This window comes from Grammomys surdaster, unplaced genomic scaffold (assembly GCF_004785775.1).
Source record: "Grammomys surdaster isolate TR1022 unplaced genomic scaffold, NIH_TR_1.0 126187, whole genome shotgun sequence".
Classification (NCBI taxonomy): domain Eukaryota; kingdom Metazoa; phylum Chordata; class Mammalia; order Rodentia; family Muridae; genus Grammomys; species Grammomys surdaster.
The window spans coordinates 5742901-5764242 of record NW_021620993.1 but is presented as its reverse complement, the minus strand read 5'-3'; the positions used below and the strand labels follow the sequence as shown (position 1 = coordinate 5764242).

The window sequence follows — 21342 nt, the reverse complement described above, 5'->3', positions numbered from 1 at the left end:
CAGCTGACATCACTCTGCCAATCAGCCCAAGTCCTCAGGAGCGGCAAAAAAGCCTGGGCACATCATCAGAAGATTTTTGGTTTATTTCTTTCTATGGAGTCCCAGCAAAAAAAGCCTGGACACACCATCAGAAGTTTTTTAGTTTATTTCTTTCTATGGAGTCCCAGCAAAAAAGCCTGGGCGCACCATCAGAAGTTTTTTGGTGCATTTCTTTCTATGGAGTCCCAACAAATAGAGCTTACCTATACAATGTAAGGTGGCCCAATACAACATGTGTGTTGTTAGTGAAGAATCTGTGGCAGAAACTTCCTGCCCAATGTATTTGCAGCAAGAGCCCTGTCATTGGACCAGGAAGAGGGAGGCAGAGCTAGGAGTGGGAACGAGAGAGGAAGGAGAGAGAGGAGGGAAGAAGGAAAGAGGCAAGATGTCCGCAGACGTGTGTCTCTAGCAGGCTCTGGTAGTTATTCATATCAAAAGGTTAGATAATTGGGATAACAATTCTAATTGTGTGGGCATCTTGTGTATTGAGTATTTGTTAATATATAAATCCATTGGTTAACTTTAAGCATCAACAGTTTTGATTTACTGGGTTACTGGAAGGTGGGTCCGCCAACAACCAGGTGGTTATGGCTGTGAAAGAACTAGCGGCACCAGGGACAAGTGAACCTGGAAGCACAGCAACTGGTCACTACCAGGGCAAGTTAGAGAGAGCAGCCCAGTGGAACCAGCTTGGGAGCTCCAGTCTTGCTGGAGAGCTTGCTGAGACAAATGGGCTTAAAACATGGTGGCCAAGCCAGGAGCTAGCCGATGCTCCATTTTTTAAATACCTCTCGTTACAGAATCCATCCCATGTCCTTTCATGTGTTTGCTTTAGCAGAACCTGTGCTTCAGCTAAATGTTTCTTCACCAGTCTGCCTTAGCCATTTACCTGTCTCCACTTCAGGAAAACTCTCCTTCACGTGTTTACCCCAACAAAACACTATCCAGCACAACTGAATTTCCAAAGAACCCTTAAGTTTCCACTTCACTGCACAGATTTTCAAATACTCAGTATCCCCAGCAGTGGGCCTTTCTAGTTCTTTCCCCATCATTATATCACTTTGGGAAGATCACTAGTTTGGTACCGATGTATTTCTGTAGGCTCAGTAAACAAGGGCACTGTTGTTTGGTTTGTAAATGTGGTTAATGGATAACAGAGAACATGAATTAAAGAGCAGGTATATGAACAGAGAAAATGTGATTTAACTAAAAGAAGAAAGGGGGCATTTCAGTAAACCCTCAGTAACTATACTGTCTTGGAGCCTGGGAACAAGGAGAATGGCAAGACCGATGTGAGAAATGGTAGACTTCTCATTCTCACTTGAAAAGACTGGGTACAGGCCATCAGTCTTCTTCCTCATAGGATTCCTTGGGCTCCCAGTGTTGGGCAGAGTAGACTTGAGGAAGATGACATCCAGGGATGAAGAAGTGGGGCTGACAAGGTCACAGTAAATAATAGCACTGTTGTTTGGTTTGTAATTGTGGTTAATGGATTACAGAAAACATGAAATAAAGGATAAGTGTGTGTCAGGACAGAAAAGACACTATAAAGTTGGTCGAGAACATTTTATCTGCTTATGGTGTCGTGAATAGACAGGTTGGATAGTTCTCTATCACAAACCATTTACACACACACACACACACAGAGAGAGAGAGAGAGAGAGAGAGAGAGAGAGAGAGAGAGGGAGAGAGAGAGAGAGAATCAACTTACCTGTCTATATTCTAAAATTAACTTGGGTAATGGGTGAAGGTCTTGTAGAGAATTTAACTAGAAGTGAAAATATGTATTACCAATATAATTTCTTCATTTCAACATTCCAAATGTTTACTTTCAATTGGAGGGTGTGCTAGTAATAAGTGATGTAATTTAACATATTTTCCAAATGAAGATTCATAACAAAGTATCTTAATGCAATATCAAATATCTTAATCCAAACCCTTTATAAAATCATGTTGACATTTACCCAGGAGCTAAAATTACTTCATATGAATTGAAAATCAGAGTCTTCTCCAGACCTTAAATTACCAAAATCTAAATTTTACATAAAGAAATAAATCATGTGCCCCAAACATAAAATCCATGCTAGAGCAGCACCTAGCATTTCACTGGGTCAAACCTCAGGAAGCTGGCATAAGCTCTGAAATCCTAAAGCCACAGTATTGAACACACAGTGCTACTGATCCTAATCTGTTAATATGAAGTTCAAAAGAGGAAAAAGCAGCCAGTATTAGTATAGCTCAAGGTCAGGACCTACTAGGAAACTGGGATATTTATTCCTTGCCATGAGAGCAGATACATGGTGTTGGCACAGGAAGTAGTTCTATGTGCCTGTGAGTACCCAACATTACTAAACATGGTCTAACAGGATAGAATGCAAAGATCAGTCACCTGACATCATCTTTGACCTTCTTCCAATCTCACTCACAGCAAATCCTATGGTGTTTCTCCCTACAAAATATGTCAAACTCTGCCTTTTCCCTCCTGTCCTCGCCTCATCACCTTTGTCCTGTCACTTTTTCTCCTGGCCTCACAGGCAAATACACTCATATGCCCAGACACATAAATATGTGCACACATAAATACGCACATAGTCACTCTCTCTCACACATACACACACACACACACACACACACACTTACTTAAAAGCACAAAATTGCACCAAATTATCCTTTTCCAGAAGTATAGCCATCCAGATGTTCCTGGAGGGCAGCTACTGCTCATCTCCTGGTATACAGCCAGGAGCATAACTTTGAGTGAGAGCACTTTGTCAACAGGGTCTGCTGCCAGCACAGAAGGGAACTTGCGCCCAGTGCAAACACATGGACATATCAGAAAAACAAAGAAGCTAGACTCTTACCATGGCTTCTGATGTGGACAGCTGGTTCTGCAGCCCAGTTCTGGGAAGATGCTTCCTCTGACTCAACAAGTGCAGCTTCAACTTGCCAAAAAGGATCTTTAACAAAAGCAATCCATGTGTGTGAAAAAGATCCAGATTTTTTTTAAAAAAATGAATGTAACCATCACAGCTATAGCCACTACTCTGAAGATACACACCTGAATAGATAGTATAACAGGTTTAGCACCTCATTTACAAAGACTTTGAATTAATGATCTCATAGCGTTCATCACTTGTGAGTACATGAATACCTTATATCATTTTGACAGTATTATACATTCAGAATAGACTATCTTTTAAATTCTTGAGTAAGACACTTAGTTTTTGAAAGGACAAAACATTACCAAGCAGGTATATAGTCTATGGCTGTAATCTTAGTCCTTTGGAAGGTGAGACAGGAGGACTGTCATGAGTTAGAATGAGCAGACAGCCATGCACTACATAGGGAGTTCTATGCAAGTCTGGGCTACAGAATGAGAAACTGTCTCAAAAAAAAAAAAATGAAATTGAGCCTTACCTCACGAAGTTGATTATTACTCATTATAAGAAACTGTTCTCCTGCAACAAAATGGGCTTCTTGCTCCAATTCCTTGAGGCGAGCCTGAAAAATTGAAACATCATTCATAGACTTTATGATTTAAAATAATTTATTTTTCTCATCAGACAACTCTCAACCAAAGCCTTTAATTCAATAAAAAGTCATCTATAACTTACCAAAATGAACATTTAAAAGCATACATATTGACTTGTGGTGGAATTTTCAGGTCCATAAATTATTTTTCCCTAAACCTAGATAAAACTTGAAGCAGCACAAAACAAAAGTACACCAAAGTGAGAGCAGCAACATTAGAACTAGGAAAAGGATCCATTAGTATGAGAAATGAGACAGAAAAATAAAAGGTATGGGTTACAGGCTTAACCCCACAATAGATCAAGATGTCCTCTAAGTCAGTAAGAGGAAATATAAAAGACCTAGATGAAGGGCTAGCTGTGGTAAAAGGCACAAGCCTGACAACCTGAATTGCATTCCTGGGACTCACATGGTGAAAGGAAAACTGAATCCCCCAAAGACCTCTACATACACACACACACACACACACACACACACACACACGCACAAATTTTAGAGACTCGAGCAGATTGTTTTCAAAGATTAATAGCCAATGATGATAGAAAACAATTTACTTCATCAGTAGTAAGGAAAACAGACCAAACTGATGCATGGTTTATGATAGTTTCAACCTGTAGACAACCAGATGGCTCTTGCCTGGGATAGACATCATCCATGGCAGAGCATAGTAGCACTGAGAAAAATACAGTGATAGCATCAAGGCTAAGATGCTGACAATTGAGAGGCTATATACAAACTATTGATTTACTCACAGTAAAACAATAAGACAAACCATATTGTTTAGATATTGAAATAGAGAACATATGAAGAATAACAAGGATGAAATGCCTTCTAAGACAGGATGGTAGCTACTTTGGGTAGCAGAATATACTTCTGCCAGGAAAAGCACATAAGGCTCCATGCTTTAATCTGGGTGATGGATACCAGAGTTATCTTTTGGGTAATTTAGATGGAATTTGAAAATATTTTTCATATATCTTTATGTACCATTCCATATTTTCGTTCTTTAGGAAATCTACCAATTCTTTGAATGAACTATAGGGAGCAAATGTCCTTACAAAAAATGTAACTTAGTCTAGGCCTTGATGGCCCAATGAAGAACTGCCCCCCAAAACATACTAGGTCAATGCCTGCCCTCTCCACGAGTGCATGTCAGTCACTATTATACTGCTGTAAAGAGCATGGCCAAGGCAACACTTATAAAAGGACGCGTTTAATTTGATTTTTCAAGACAGGATTTCTCTGTGTAGTCCTAACTGTCCTAGAACTCACTTTGTAAACCATGCTAGCCTCAAACTCAGAACTTTGCCTGCCTCTGCCTCCAGAATTCTGGAACTAAAGGTTGTGCCATCATTACCTGACTGAGAGTTCTACTCTTGATCCACAGGCCAAACAGAGAGAGGATTGGGGAGGGAAAGGGAGAAGGAGAGAGCAGAGGTTGCTGTGGGGCGGGGAGAGACTTAGACAGAGACAGAAACAGACAGACATTGGGCTTGGTGTGGGCTTTTGAAACCTCAAAGCCTATCCCTAGAGACACACTTCCTCCAACAAGGCCACATCTCCAAATTCTTCTAATCCTTTAAAATAGTGCTACTCTCTAGTAAGCATTTGACTATATAAGCCTACAGGGGCCATTCTTATTCAAACAATAATGTTCCAGTCCCTGGTCCCCATAGGCTTGTAGCCATAACATAATGCAAAAATGCATTCAGACTAATTTCAAAAGTCCCCATAGTCTATCATAGTCTCAACACTGCTTAACAATCCAAAAGTCAAAGTCTCTGAAATTCATGGCAACTTCTTAATTGTAACCCTCTATAAAATTAAAATAAAAAAGCAGATCACATACTTCAAACACTCAATGGCACAGAATACACATACCACTCCAAAAGGGAGGAAAAGAAGCAGAGGTGAGGAGACACTGAACCAGAGCAATACTGAAAACCAGCAGGGCAAACTGCAAACTCTGCAACTCCATGTCTGCCATCAAAGTGTTCTTTAGAGCTCCAACTCCTTTTAGCTTTGTTGACTGCAATACAGTTCTCTCTCTTGGACTGGTTCCACATCCAGTGATATCCCATGACTTGGACATCTCCAACATCTTGGTATCTCCAACACAATCCAGGGTTCACCTTCATAGCTTCAAGAAATGGCCTCTCTGGGCTTCCATGAATTGACACCCCTGACACATGGCTAGCCTCCCTCTGAGGCTTTCCTTAGCTGTGGAGAGAGATTCCACAATCCCTTCTGTATCCTTGAGTCTAAAGCCAGAAACACAGGACTATGGCCAAAACTGCCAAGTTCTGCTGCTTGCTGGGTCTGGAACTTGGCCTCCATGTTCAATTACATTTGTATTGTAGAGTGAAAAATTATAGATGCATATAGATGTATATAGAAAATTATAGATGTATATAGAATTCTTTTTAGACATATAAAATATTCTTTAGGCTTTCTTTATAAAGACATGGAGAAACTGAGCCATGAATCAAGTTAGGAATGTGGAAAGACCAGTCACCATTACTGGAACTGGCCTATCTGCAAAGAGAAAGGAAAGAATGCAAGTGAACTAGGTGGAACCAAGCTGGGAACCAAGCTGAGAATCATAGTGACAGGGCAAGGCCGAAGTAACAGGGCAGGACCACATTCTTGAGAACAGAGAGTTTTCACCTGATCCTGACTCACGTAGGTTGGGTTCCTTTAGAATGTTCCACTATTTTTATGTTATGCCACCTCAACAACCCCTCATTCCCCTCCCCATTCCTTGGTTTGTGGTTTTTTCCCCTTAAAAACCCTTCTCAAACTGGCTGTCGGGGTCAATTCAGCTCCTGCGTGGGCATACGAATTGACCGGCAGCTAGCTGTCACGCCCTAATAAACCTCGAAATTGCTCTGGTACACGGTGTCTCGAGCAGATTACTGGGTGGCCGCGACTTTCTGAGACTTGAGTGAGGGTCTCCCCTCTGCGGAGGTCTTCAGTATCAGCTTTCTATTGTTGATGGTTTTCTTTATGGCTTAAGCGTTTCTTTAATTCTTTTCTATAAATTGGAAGTTTAGCTGGGTGAGGTCTTGTCCTTGAGGTCACCACTCCCTTTATTTCATTTAGCATAATGCTTTTCTTTAAGCTTTTGTTTGTTGGTTTGATTGTTTGTTTGTTTGCTGAAGACAGGATTTCTCAGTCTTCTCTGGCTGTTCAGGAACTCGCTCTGTAGATCAAGCTAGTCTTGAACTCAGTGATCTGCCTGTTTCTGCCTCCCATGTGCTGGGATTAAAAGGTGTGCACCACCACTACCTGGCTTCTTTAAGCTTTTTTAACTCCTTGAGCACAGGACCTGGCTCCAACATCACCTTTCCTGGTGTTCTTTTTTCTCCTCAGATTGTCTATTTTATGTATCTCTTTGTCCAGTTCCTTTTCAGTACAGATCTACACAAGAGTGATTACTAACAACCACAGGATATAGTGTCAACACTAGCCTATCTTGAAATCTCTTCTGCTAATACCATTAATCCAAAAGTCTTCAATTTAGCCTCAGACAGATTTTTAGGACAGGGCAAAAAGCAGCCACATTCTTTGCCAAATTATCACAGGAATGACTTCTAGGCTACTTGCTAATATTCTTCTCTCTGAAGCCTCTTGAGCTCAGCCATTATAATTTACATTGCTCTTACCATCACTGTATCTCATGTTCCTACTAGAATGGCCCATTAAACTCTGCTTAAAGTATTCAATCTCTTTTCTCATCCAAAGTCTCAAAGTCTTCCATATTCCTCCAAACAAACAGCATGGTCAGGTCTGTCACAGAAATACCCCAGTCCCCGGTACCAACTTCTGTCTTAGTCACTGTTCAATTTCTGTGAAGAGACACTAACCAAGGCAACTCTTATTTAAAAAAAAAAAAAGCATTTACTTGGAGGTTTGCTTACAGTTTCAGAGGTTAGTCCATTATTATCACAGTGAGGAGCATGGAAACATGTAAGCAGACATGGTGCTGGAGAAGCAGCTGAGAGTTCTGTATTCTGATCCACAGGCCAAGAGAGAGACATTGGGATTAGCATGGGCTCTGAAACTTCAAAGTCTATCCTCAGTGACACACTTCCCCCAAAAAGGCCACACCTCTAATCCTCCTAATTCTTTCAAATAGTGCTACTTCCTGGTAACTAAGCACTGGAATATGCAAGCCTATTGGGGCTATTTTTATTCAAACCATTCAGTTCAGTAGATGTCAGTCGGATATAAACACTTCAATTTATTGACTTCCCCAGACCAATAGTGAAGGGTAGAAAATCAGAATCTACTGAGATCCGAATTTACTGACAAGTATAGACTCTGAAATGATAGCTTACCCCAAGGAGTGCTGATGTCCTCTCCATCTCTTCTTTGTCAACTGGAATCTTATGATTTTCCATCACTATGAGTCAGAGTCAAAAGCAGATCATATTATCATTGCATTAACCAACCCTTTTCAGAAGACTAACGAGCCTCACTTTTTGATGACCTAATGGTAACCATGCTCATTTACTCAGGTCCCACTGTAAGTCAACCTCTGTTCTGGGAGGAAACAGGAGCATCAAAAGAATTGGACTGCTGGAGATACAGTCTAGTAACAGAACACTTGCCCAATACAAGCCAGGTCCTGAGCTCAGTTCCCAGGTATGAATGATGTGGGACTATGCTGGTCCCAGTTCTGCTCTTTGCATACTTTGGAGAGAGTCACTCCTGGCCCTGCAACAGGACCTGGTCAGAGGCAGATGGGCAAAAGTCTTAGAGATGCTTAAAGGGAGGGTTTTAAGTACTACTGGAGAAAAGCACAGAACTGTAAGTTAAGATAACATAGGTAGGTAATGTCAATAAGACCTCCTTCTAGCTAGACAGAACAGGGAGGATCTTCATGGCTGAATGCCAGGTCTTCAAGTCCTTCAATACCAGGAAATGATGCAGCTCAAACCCTCTTGTTGCAGAAGAGAAAACCATGAGCTAGCAACCTCTTTGGATGAACTATAGTACCCATTCTATTATAGGGTAGAGAGAAAATTCATTCTTGAACAATTTAAAGATTCTCAAAAAGGATGACTATACTTTGCTTTTATGGTAACTCACCTGCCAAAATTGGTATCAATGGAAGCTCCAAAGTACAATATAGTTGCCATAAGCCATAAGCCTGTTTTATAGGAGTAGATAATATAAATATGGATTTAAATTATTGTCTGCATTTTGTTGAAAAGCAAGTTGACTTTGTTGTGCTGTGATTAAAGCTACCTCTGTCTGAAGTGGTTTCTCTTCCTATCTTCATTCTTTTTGATAAAACTCTTATTTCCATCACAGAAACTATTTCCTTACTATCTGATTATCTGGTAGACATAATATTCCAAAATTTCACAGGGCCTTTGCTTTCTTACTTTCAGGAGTGTTTGTGTGATTTGAGTATTCCATTTTAACTACGGAATGGCTCACTGAATTCCAATCATTTTACCTAGTCTTCAATAATCTTGCATTACTGGCCATTCAGACTAGTCAGGAGTGTTAGAATCTTTTATGTTAGGCCATCTGTTTTAAGAACATGAAACCCTTGCTCTTTTTACTCATATCACCTTCCATGTTGTTTGTTTATTTATAGGCCCCTAATTATACACATGATGTCACGTAGTCCAGTCTGGCCTCAAACTCTCCATAGATGAGCCTGCCTTTGAACTTCTTCTTCAACTTCTCACTTTCTAAGTGTTGGGATTATAGGCATGTCCATCACACCAGATTTCTTATGATGTTTCCTGTAGTATTTTCTGCTGTTGCCTAAGAGTGCTGGGCCTCATCTTCTAGATCCCCTCAATTTCTCTGTCTGTCCCTGCACTCTAGGGTAGACTGATCCTCTCTAGGACATGTTAAATGAGCTCTTCCTCAACCCTTAAGACAGTTTTCTTGTTGGTGGGCAGTTCCCAAGGGCAGGAAAGAAGAGAAGCAACTTGACTTAGAGCTAAGAATAGAAAAGCCTCCAGCTACACTCTGTCCTAGGAAGCTTCTCATCTTTCCAGTCTCCTTCATCTTTGCCTCGGGACATAGTCTTTCCTTCAGTTTTCCTCAGTTGTCTCTCTACTGGTTACAGCCTCCCAATAAGAATCTAACTGAAGCAAGTTGGGTCCATTCTATTACTAACTAAAATAAACTCTTGGCATCAGAAACACTCTAGTTAAATGTGTGGCTTTGAAACAATTGTTTTCAATATACAGAACGTATTTTAAAACTGCAGGAATTATCATTTTAGTTTTTTCTTTTCTAAATGAGGCACAGGCTAACTTGACTTTAGGACAAACATATCATTTCATGTTCAAAACACTAAGTGTGAGTGTGGGTAACAAGTAAAAACACAGGTCTTACACAGCTAGAAATTACAGTATTAAAAAATGACTTGCCTTCAACTTAGAACAAAGATCCATTGTAAGGTCGTAGAGTATCTTCAGTTTCACATATATATTCTGACTCTATAAAAATGAATACATTAAAATTAGATGAGCTTAGCAGAAATTCTCATCACAGTCTGGAAACTGATATCACTTACAAAAGTGTTTGTAGTGACATGGGAAGATGCTCCTGATGGCTTTTGTCCCAGTCACCATAGGCACGGCCCCTACAGAAAAGTACCTCCATTGTGCAAGTCAGGCTGTCCACAGGGAGACACTTCCCCAGCCCAGTATTTTTGTCATTATACAGATAGAGAATAGAGCTCCTAATGCCTGTTGTGATGAATAAATAATTGGAAAAGCCAGAAACAGAGATTTTCAGATCCCATAGCATCTCATTTCTTTTCTACCACATAGCAACCACTTGATGGGTGTTACATTCACACTAACTTATCCATTAACAACCTAGGACAGGTAAATATAAAACCCCTAAGAAGCCACAAACAAAGACTATGTTCAAAGAACAGAGAGAAGCCGGGCGGTGGTGGCGCACGCTTCTAATCCCAGGACTTGGGAGGCAGAGGCAGGTGGATTTCTGAGTTTGAGGCCAGCCTGGTCTACAGAGTGAGTTCCAGGACAGACAGGACTATACAGAGAAACCCTGTCTCGAAACCCCCCCCCCAAAAAAAACAAAAAAAACAGAAAACAAAAACAAAGAACAGAGAGGGCAGATGGAACAAGAGGCAGCCCCTTCAACACATAATCTGAGCTCTTCCTAACAGGGATCTTCACAACAGTCTATTCAGCATTCCACTCTGCCAAACAGAAACTCCTAATGAATGTAAAAAGTATGTGGCTGCTAGCTGGACTTATGCTAGCATGGTTCTTCAGTCTCTACGAACTTGGCTCTCTCTTGAAAAACTCAGTAGATATGAAGCAGAGGACCACATCTCTGCTGCCACCTAGAACAATCACACATGGCTTCCTGCAGCTCTTTCAACTTCAAAGTAATCACAGGTTTCCACTTTGAATCAGACCAAGACAGGCCAGTTACTTAGGATGGTACAGCCCCTTGAGAGCCCTGCATGTGTCTAGATCCTAGAGTACCCTTTCTCCTTACCAAACTGCCCTTGTTGCCCCCACTAAGTAGCTAATTTTCTAGGAGGCCTTGCCATTCATTTCATTCCTTCTATCTGAGTTCCCTTTCATTTTGAGGAACTCAAATTACCTCTTCAGAGAGGCATATAAGCAGATCCCATAAACTAAACGCCCAATGTCCATCTCTCACTCTCATGTACTGCAAGGCTCTCCCATGGCCCCATCTAGCCAACAACCATGATAAAAACTGCACTTAAAGCTTTCTCTTATCTTCATGAGGCAAGGACAAGGGGCCTCAGGAATAGAGAGTGGAAGCTCTAGATTGGGCTTAACAGCATCACTAAGCATCTGTGCCAGCATGCATCAGAAGAACATACTCTCTAGAGCTGATTTTCATTCCATGCAGCCATCTTATCCCTCAATATGTGGGAATAATAATGACAATAATAAAATAGGCTTACAGTCATGAATCCAAACTGACCCATCAAATACATCTCGGGTAAGATGAGGAGCAGTACTCCTGTCCTGTGGATTAGGAGATTAGGAGACTGAATTCTGAGTCATCCTAGAAGAGCCACTGCACTCAGAGCAGCTGGTAAGAACTCCATCTCACTCCCTAAGCCCCAGAGATACATCTGAGAGCCAGGGACATTCAGGACACAGCAGCTACCCAAACCCCGCCCCTCCAGAATTCCACTTCCCTTCTGCCCCTGCCTGGTCCTTTGGACTGGGGCAGACACAGAGTCGGTCTGCTCCTGTCCTGTGGAGATACTGAATCCTGAGTCATCAAGGAGCCACTGCACTCAGAGCAGCTGAAGAGACACTGCACTCAGAGCAGAAGGATTTCCAGATCCAAGAGGTGGCCTGAGTCCCAGGAGTTCTTCCACCCAGCAGATTAGGAGCATAAGACCACAGAGACCTCTGGACTCTGAGGAGCTCTGCAACAAGCAAGATAACTGGAAATACAGACTCCAGTCTTACACAGTGAGGGAAGGTAACACTAGAGTTAACCAGATGGCGAAAGGCAAGCGCAAGAACATAAGCAACAGAAACCAAAGTTTCTTGGCATCATCAGTACCCAGTTCTCCCAATATAGCAAGCCCTGAACACCCCATCACACCTGAAAAGCAGGATTCAGAATTAAAATCACTTCTCATGATGATGATAGAGGATTATAAGAAGGAATTAAGTAGCTCCCTTAAAGAAATACAGGAGAGTACAAGTAAACAGATAGAAGCCCTTAAAGAGGAATCACAGAAATCCCTTAAAGAAATGCAAGAAAACACAAAGAAGGAATTAAACAAAAACATTCAGGATCTGAAACTGGAAATAGAAACAATAAGGAAAGTTCAAAGGGAGACAACCATGGAGATAGAAAACCTAAGAAAGACATAAGGAGTCATAGACGCAAGCATCACCAACCGAATACAAGAGATAGAAGAGAGAATCTCAAATGCAGAAGATACGGTGGAAAATATTGACACAGTTGTCAAAGAAAATGCAAAATGCAAAAAACTCCTAACTCAAAACATCCAGGAAATCCCGGACACAATGAGAAGACCAAACCTAAGGATAATAGGTATAGATGAGAGTGAAGATTCCCAACTTAAAGGGCCAGTAAATATCTTCAACAAAATTATTGAGGAAAACTTCCCTAACCTAAAGAACAGGATGCCCATAAACATACAAGAAGCCTACAGAACACCAAATAGACTAGACCAGAAAAGAAATACCTCTTGTGACATAATAATCAAAACATCAGATGCACACAAAACAAAGAAAAAAATACTAAAAGCAGTAAGGGAAAAAGGTCAAGTAACATACAAAGGCAGACCTATAAGAATTACACCAGACTTCTCACCAGAGACTATAAAAGCCAGAAGAGCACGGACTGACATCATACAGACCCTAAGAGAACACAATTGCCAGCCCAGATTACCATACCCAGCAAGACTCTCAATCACTATAGATGGTGAAACCAAGATATTCCATGACAAAACCAAATTTGCACAGTATCTTCTCACAAACCCAGCACTTCAAAGGATAATTGATGGAAAACGCCAACACAAGGAGGGAAACTACAAGCTAGAAAAAGCAAGGAAGTAATCTTCCAACAACCCCAAAAGAAGATAACTATACAAACATAATTCTACCTCTAATAACAAAAATAACAGGAAGCCACAATCATTTTTCCTTAATATCCCTTAACATCAATGGTCTCAATTCCCCAATAAAAAGACACAGACTATCAGACTGGATACACAAACAAGACCCAGAATTTTGCTGCATACAGGAAACACACCTCAGTGACAAAGACAGACACTACCTCAGAATAAAAGGGTGGAAAACAATTTTCCAAGCCAATGGTCCCAAGAAACAAGCTGGAGTAGCCATTCTAATATCAAATATAATCGACTCTCATCCAAAATTAATCAAAAAAAGATAAGGAAGGACACTTCATACTCATCAAAGGAAAAATCTACCAATGTGAACTCTCAATTCTGAACATCTATGCTCCAAATGCAAGGGCACCTACGTACATAAAAGAAACTTTACTAAAGCTCAAAACACACATTACACCTCACACAATAATAGTGGGGATTTCAACACCCCACTCTCAGCAATGGACAGATCATGGAAACAGAAACTAAACCGAGACACTTTGACATTAACAGAAGTTATGAACCAAATGGACTTAACAAACATCTATAGAACATTTCATCCTAAAACAAAAGAATATACCTTTTTCTCAGCACCTCATGGTACCTTCTCCAAAATAGACCATATAATTGGTCACAAAACAACCCTCTACAGATACAGATCAGATACTTATCAGATCACCACGGACTAAGACTGGTCTTTAATAATGACAAAACCAATGGAAAACCCATGTGCACATGGAAACTGAACAACTCTCTACTCAATGATGACTTGGTCAAGGAAGAAATAAAGAAAGAAATAAAAGACTTTTTAGAATTCAATGAAAATGAGGACACATCATACCAAAACTTGTGGGACTCCATGAAGGCAGTGCTAAGAGGAAAACTCATAGCTCTAAGTGCCTACAAAAAGAAACTGGAGAGAGCACACACTAACAACTTGACTGCACAACTAAAAGCTCTAGAACAAAAAGAAGCAAATACACCCAGGAGGAGTAGAAGGCAGGAAATAATCAAACTCAGGACTGAAATCAACCAAATAGAAACAGAAAGAACAATACAAGATATCAATAAAACCAGGAGCTGGTTCTTTGAGAAATTCAACAAGATAGATAAACCGTTAGCCAGATTAACCAGAGGGCACAGAAACAGTATCCAAATTAATAAAATCAGAACTGAAAAGGGAGAGATAACAACAGAAACTGAAGACATTCAAAAAATCATCAGATCCTACTACAAAGGCCTATACTCAACAAAACTGGAAAACCTGGATGGAATAGACAATTTCCTAGACAGATACCAGGTACCAAAGTTAAACCAGGAGCAGATAAACCATCTAAATAGTCCCATAACCCCTCAGGAAATAGCAGCAGTCATTAAAAGTCTCCCCACTAAAAAAAGCCCAGGACCAGATGGTTTTAGTGCTGAATTCTATCAGACCTTCAAGGAAGACCTAATACCAATTCTCTTCAAAATATTCCACAAAATAGAAACAGAAGGAACACTACCCAATTCGTTCTATGAAGCTACAATTACACTCATACCCAAAACCCACAAGGACCCAAAATATACTCAATAAAAATGCAAAAATACTCAATAAAATTCTAGCAAACCGAATCCAAGAACACATCAAAACAATCATCCATCATGATCAAGTAGGTTTTATCCCAGGAATGCAGGGATGGTTCAATATTCGGAAATCCATCAATGTAATCCACTATATAAACAAACTTAAAGAAAAAAACCACATGATCATCTCACTAGATGCTGAGAAAGCATTTGACAAAATTCAACATCCCTTCATGATAAAAGTCTTGGAAAGATCAGGAATTCAAGGCCCATACCTAAACATAGTAAAAGCAATTTACAGCAAACCAGTGGCCAACATCAAGCTAAATGGAGAGAAACTTGAAGCAATCCCACTAAGATCAGGGACTAGACAAGGCTGCCCACTCTCCCCCTACCTATTCAATATAGTACTGGAAGTCCTAGCCAGAGCAATTAGACAACAAAAAGAAGTCAAAGGGATACAAATAGGAAAGGAAGAAGTCAAAATATCGATATTTGCAGATGATATGATAGTATACTTAAGTGACCCCCAAACTTCCACCAGAGAACTCCTAAACCTGATAAACAACTTCAGCAAAGTGGCTGGTTATAAAATCAACTCAAACAAATCAGTAGCCTTCCTCTACATGAAAGATAAACAGACTGAAAAAGAAATTAGGGAAATGACACCCTTCACAATAGTTGCAAATAATATAAAATACCTTGGTGTGAATCTAACCAAGCAAGTGAAAGACCTGTATGACAAGAACTTCAAGTCTCTGAAGAAAGAAATCGAAGATCTCAGAAGATGGAAAGGAAAGATCTCCCATGCTCATGGGTTGACAGGATTAATATAATAAAAATGGCCATCTTACCAAAAGCAATCTACAGATTCAATGCAATCCCCATTAAAATCCCAACTCAATTCTTCACAGAGTTAGAAAAGGAAATTCTCAAATTCATATGGAGTAACAAAAAACCCAGGATAGCGAAACTATTCTCAACAATAAAAGAACTTCGGGAGGAATCACCATCCCTGACCTCAAGCTGTACTACAGAGCAATAGTGATAAAAACTACCTGGTATTGGTACAGAGACAGGCAGGAAGATCAATGGAATAGAATTGAAGACCCAGAAATGAACCCACACTCCTTGGACACTTGATCTTTGACAAAGGAGCTAAAACTGTCCAGTGGAAAAAGGACAGCATTTTCAACAGATGGTGCTGGTTCAATTGGAGGACAACATGTAGAAGAATGAAAATTGATCCATTCTTATCCCCTTGTACAAAGCTCAAGTCTAAGTGGATAAAGGACCTCCACATAAAACCAGATACACTGAAACTAATAGAAGAGAAGGTGGGGAAGAGCCTTGAATACTTGGGCACAGGGGAAAAGTTCCTGAACAGAACTCCAATGGCATATGCTCTAAGATCAAGAATTGACAAATGGGACTACATAAAATTGCAAAGTTTCTGTAAGGCAGAGGACACTGTCAATAGGACAAAACGACAACCAACAAATTGGGAAATGATCTTCACCAATCCTTCATCTGATAGAGGGCTAATATCCAATATATACAAAGAACTCAAGAAATTAGACTCCAGACAACCAAATTACCCTATTAAAAAATGGGGTATAGAGCTTAACAAAGAATTTTCAATGGAAGAAATTCAAATGGCCGAGAAGCACCTAAAGAAATGTTCAGCATTTTTAGTCGTCAGGGAAATGCAAATCAAAACAACCCTGAGATTTCATCTCACACCAGTCAGAATGGCTAAGATTAAAAACTCAGGTGATAGTAGATGCTGGCGAGGGTGTGGAGAAAGAGGAACACTCCTCCATTATTGGTGGGACTGCAAGATGGTGCAACCACTTTGGAAATCAGTCTGGTGGTTCCTCAGAAAATTGGACATAGCATTACTTGAGGATCCAGCTATACCACTCCTAGGCATATACCCAGAAGATGCTCGAACATATAACAAGGACATATGCTCAACTATGTTCATAGCAGCCTTATTTATAATAGCCAGGAGCTGGAAAGAACCCAGATGTCCTTCAACTGAGGAATGGATTCAAAAAATGTGGTATATTTACACAATGGAGTATTACTCAGCTATTAAAAACAATGAATTTGAGAGGTTCCTAGGTAAATGGATGGAACTAGAAATTATCATCCTGAGTGAGGTAAGCCAATCACAAAAGAACACACATGGTATTCACTCACTGATTATTGGATATTAGCCCAGAACCTTGAAATGCCCAAGATGCAACTCACAGGCCACATGAAGCTCATAAAGAAGGAAGACCAAGTGGGGGTGATTCGGTCCTTCTTAGAAGGAGCAACAAAATACTCAAGGGAGCAAATATGGAGACAAAGTGAGGGACAGAAACTGAAGGAGGGGCCGTCTGAAGACTACTCCACCTGAGTATCTATCCCATGTGCAATCACCAAAGGTAGATGCTGATGTGGAAGTCAGGAAGTGCATGCTGATAAGAGCCTGATATGGATGTCTCCTCAGAGGCCTTCAAGAGTCTGACATATTCAGAGGCAGATGCTCACAACTAGCCATTGAACTGATCATGGGGTTCTCAATGGAGGAGTCAGAGTGAAGACTGAAGGAGCTGAAAGCATTTGCGGCCCCATGAGGAGAGCAACAATACCAACCAACCACAGCTCCCAGGGTCTAAACCACCAGCCTGGGAGCACTTAGGGAGGGATCCAGGGCTTTAGCTGAATATGTAAGAGTGGAGGGCCCTGCTGGGCATAGGTGGAAGAAGAGAACCTTGACCTCATGAAGGCTGGACTCCCCAGGGGGTGGGAATTTTGAGGCTGGGGAGGTGGGAGTGGGGGGGGTAGATAGAGGTTACATCCACAGAGAAGAAGGAGCAGGGGTGAAGGGATTGGGGGTTCCCGGGTGGGTGGGGGATGGGGTAAGGGGACAATATATGAAATGTAAATAAAACATCCAATAAAAAAATAAAAAAAAAAAGATGAGGAGCAGTAGCATGTGCACATCTAGTGTCCCCATATGTGAACTGGGACTGATAATACCTAGGTGGACAATTTCTTGCAGTCATATTTCAGCTTGTTTGAGGAATCTTTGCCATACTGAGTAGGATTTATAATCACCTGTGAGGGAAGAGGGATGCTTTCCAAGTGCTAAAATAGAATCTTGGTTCCTACATGGCCACTGCCCAGGCTACCAGGACCAGATTCCCATTCTTGTAAGAACTTCTCTGATTCTGCAATCTATTTCACGGCCTTCTGATATACCTCTTCTTAAATTCAAGAATATAGTGTTCCTAGTATTTACAGTCTATCCATCTATGGGACACAGATCCTCTCTCTACACGTGGTAGTTATGAGGATGAAGGGCAAGGTATGCAAGCTCTCACATCCGCTGCTGTACCATCTGAATGTTCATCTGTAGTGTCCCACCATGTGGCTGAGTAGGGGGGTCATGGCTGTGACTGCACTGCTCCCTAACATATCTCTTCAGGAGTGGTAGCATTTGAACACCAGGGCTATCCACAGCACGAGAGGCCTTGGGGAAACTCACCTTGTCTTCTCTACCGAGATGGAGTTGGCTGTCCCCAAAAGACAGCAAACAAGAGCATGTCACTAGTGCTAAAGATTTACAAAAGGACAGTCCTCTGCTCGCAGTGGAGGTACTACTGACACTAGAGAATCCATAGAAGAACTACACTGTAATGAGACATGCCTGGAAATCTCTCATCTTTATTCATTGGCCTCTACCAGAAACACCTCAGCAAAAAAAAGAATTTGGAAGAACAAATGACACGAAAATGGATGCTGGCTATATTCTTGTTACTACTAGATTATTTATAAAGTAGGAAAAGTCAGGGTTGTATTAAGGTAGACAGAACCTCATCTTAAAACATCTTACCACAATACTTCTTGAGGTATCACCGAATGTACTGCTTGGTTTGACTATGGTGGAGTTTTCTAGGTGTTTGGCTACTAAATCTTCAAATGAAGGTGCAGCGTCACTGGGATCTATGAGCCATGCAGCAACTCTGGGATCTAGTCCTACAAAACCAGCAGCTGCAGAGGAAAAGGTCACTTAGCATTCATCCGAGTCACAAGCAACTGTTGTTTCTCATCTTTATAAAGTAGAGTTTTCCAAATATGAAACACAAGTGGCTGAGAAACATTTAAAGAAATGTGCAACATTCTTAGCCATTAGGGAAATGTAAATGAACTACTCTGAGATTCTATCTTACCCCAGTTAGAATGTCCAACATCAATAAAACAATTGACAATGCTGACAAGAATTCTGACAAACAAGAACATTTATTCATTTCTGTGGGAGTAAAATTCAGCCAGTGTGAAAATAAGTGTGGAGGTTCCTCAGGAAGCTGGGAATATATCTACCTCAAGATTCAAATATACCACTCTTGGGCATATGCCCAAAGGACTCTACATCTGACTATAGAGACACTAGCTCAATTATGTTCACTGCTGCACTATTCATAATTGCCAGAAACTGGAAACAGCCAAGATGTCCATCAACTGATAAACAGATAATGAAAATATGGTACATTTATACAATTGAATATCACTCAGTTGTTTTTTAAAAAACAGTGAAAAGTTGAAATCTGCAGGTAAATAGATGGAGCTTGAGAAAATAAAATCCTAAGTGATTAAGCCAGACTCAAAATAGACAAATACTACATGTTTCCTCTTACATGTGGATGTTAAGCTTTTAAGCTTTTGACATGTGTACTAAAATTCAAATAACCACAGACATTAGGTACCTAGTAAGGGGCCTGTGGGATGGAGAGGATCTTCCAAGAAAGGAGAAATAGAATGTAGTATTGTGGGGAGAAGAAGGGGAACTAAACTAAAAGGATTTGATGGAACAGAGGATGGAAGATCTAAGTAAAGTAGGGAGTATGAAGGAACACTTAACACTAAAGGCATTTGAAAAGTCATATGGAAACCCACTATTGTAGAAGCTTCCTAATATAAACATATATGGAATGAATCTAAACGCAATCACCATATAATGGAGAGACAATGTCCCAACTATACATCTTATGCCACCAAGTAAAATTTCCAGTGCCAGCAAAGAGTTATATATTTTTGAGTTGTTGGCCAAAGGGGTCCCATAGAATCCCCCCAAACATCAGAGACTATTATCAAGGCCATGGTTGTTTTCCATAGTGAGGTAGTAAAGCCCTATTGTTGTAAACAACATATATTTATGTTACTGAACATGGAGAAGTCCGTCTGGTGCCAAACTAGAAGCTTAACCTCTACTGTGTTCATAGTACTGGAAGGTATTCTGCACTCTACCAAGTATTAAAGACAATCACTAATATCGCTCAGCTATAAACTCTGTTACCTACAACAGTAACCTGCCTACAAGATATTCTGACACAATAGTGGCACAAAAGTTATGAAAGTCCTTTTAGATTGGATTTAAGACCCACTCCATGAGATGGAACCCATACCTGGCAATGCTAACATGCCAGTAACCTGAAACTAGATAGGCTATGGGTCCTGTGGAAAACCTATTATTCTATTAAAAGAACATGGCAATAAAATGATTCCTAATAACATACTGATATACCCATAGATCAGAGCCTCATTCAACCCAAATCAGAGAAGCTTCTAGATGCAATAGACAGGATTAGTAGAGAGACCCACAACTAGACAATATGCAGAGAGTGAGAGACTTTGGAGTACTCAATTCTAAATGGGCCATCTTCATCAAAAACCGTTCCCTCAAAGCTCAGGGATCCTTGAGTTAGAGAAAGGAAAAATATTTTGAGAATCAGAAATGAGGAATGATTCCAAGGAAACAGTGTATTACAGATACAATGGACTGATACACACATGAACTCAGAGACTGTGGCATTATGCACAGGGCCTGTGTAAGTTTAAGCCAGACAGTGTCCCACCACTGAGAAGGGAAAGTAGAAAAGAGTTCCATCCTTAATCAAGAAACTATCTGTTATTGGTATCTGTTGGCAAAGTTTTCTACAATGCACTGTCACTGGTTATATCAACCACACTCTAGGGCAAGCTTCAGAGGCAGGAGTACTTTTGTTTTGTTCTGTTTTTTTTTTTTTGTGGACTTTTTGCTTCATTTTGTTTTAGAATTTTTTATCTTACAGGTTTTTTTGTTTATTTGTTTTGATTTTCATTTTGTGTTTTTGTGGAAGTATTTTTTAGAAGAGAGAGAAAGAACATAGAGTTGGGTGAGTAAGGAGGTGGGGGAAGATTGGGAGGAGTTGGGGAGGGGAAATATATTCAAAATATACTACATAAAAAATTAAATAAGAAACAAAACAAAAATGATTAATTTTCCAATGAATAATATTTTGCTATCCTCTCAAATTACAGAATTAAATACTCTATAATTTTTTTTAGGTATTTATCTGTATGTGGGGTGTGTCTGTGTCTGTGTCTGTGTCTCTGTGTGTGTGTGTGTGTGTGTGTGTGTGTGTGTGTGTGTGTGTGGTGTATGTATGTAGGTGCATACATGTAGAAGCCTGAGGCTGATGTCATAAGTCTTCCTCAGGTATTCCTCATCTTATTTACTGAAGCAT

General features: G+C 40.4%; 1 protein-coding gene across 1 annotated transcript in view; it reads right to left on the bottom strand.

The window, feature by feature from the left end:
- The window catches only part of Poln (DNA polymerase nu), a 130461-nt gene that overhangs the window by 95032 nt on the left and 14087 nt on the right, over positions 1-21342 (bottom strand). The window contains exons 5-11 of the mRNA XM_028758297.1: positions 18672-18829; positions 9969-10037; positions 8662-8722; positions 7908-7972; positions 3454-3537; positions 2898-2993; positions 1751-1807 (exon numbers count right to left, since the gene is read on the bottom strand). Coding sequence (XP_028614130.1) covers positions 1751-1807; positions 2898-2993; positions 3454-3537; positions 7908-7972; positions 8662-8722; positions 9969-10037; positions 18672-18829 — 590 coding nt within the window. The remainder of the gene's footprint in view (positions 1-1750; positions 1808-2897; positions 2994-3453; positions 3538-7907; positions 7973-8661; positions 8723-9968; positions 10038-18671; positions 18830-21342) is intronic.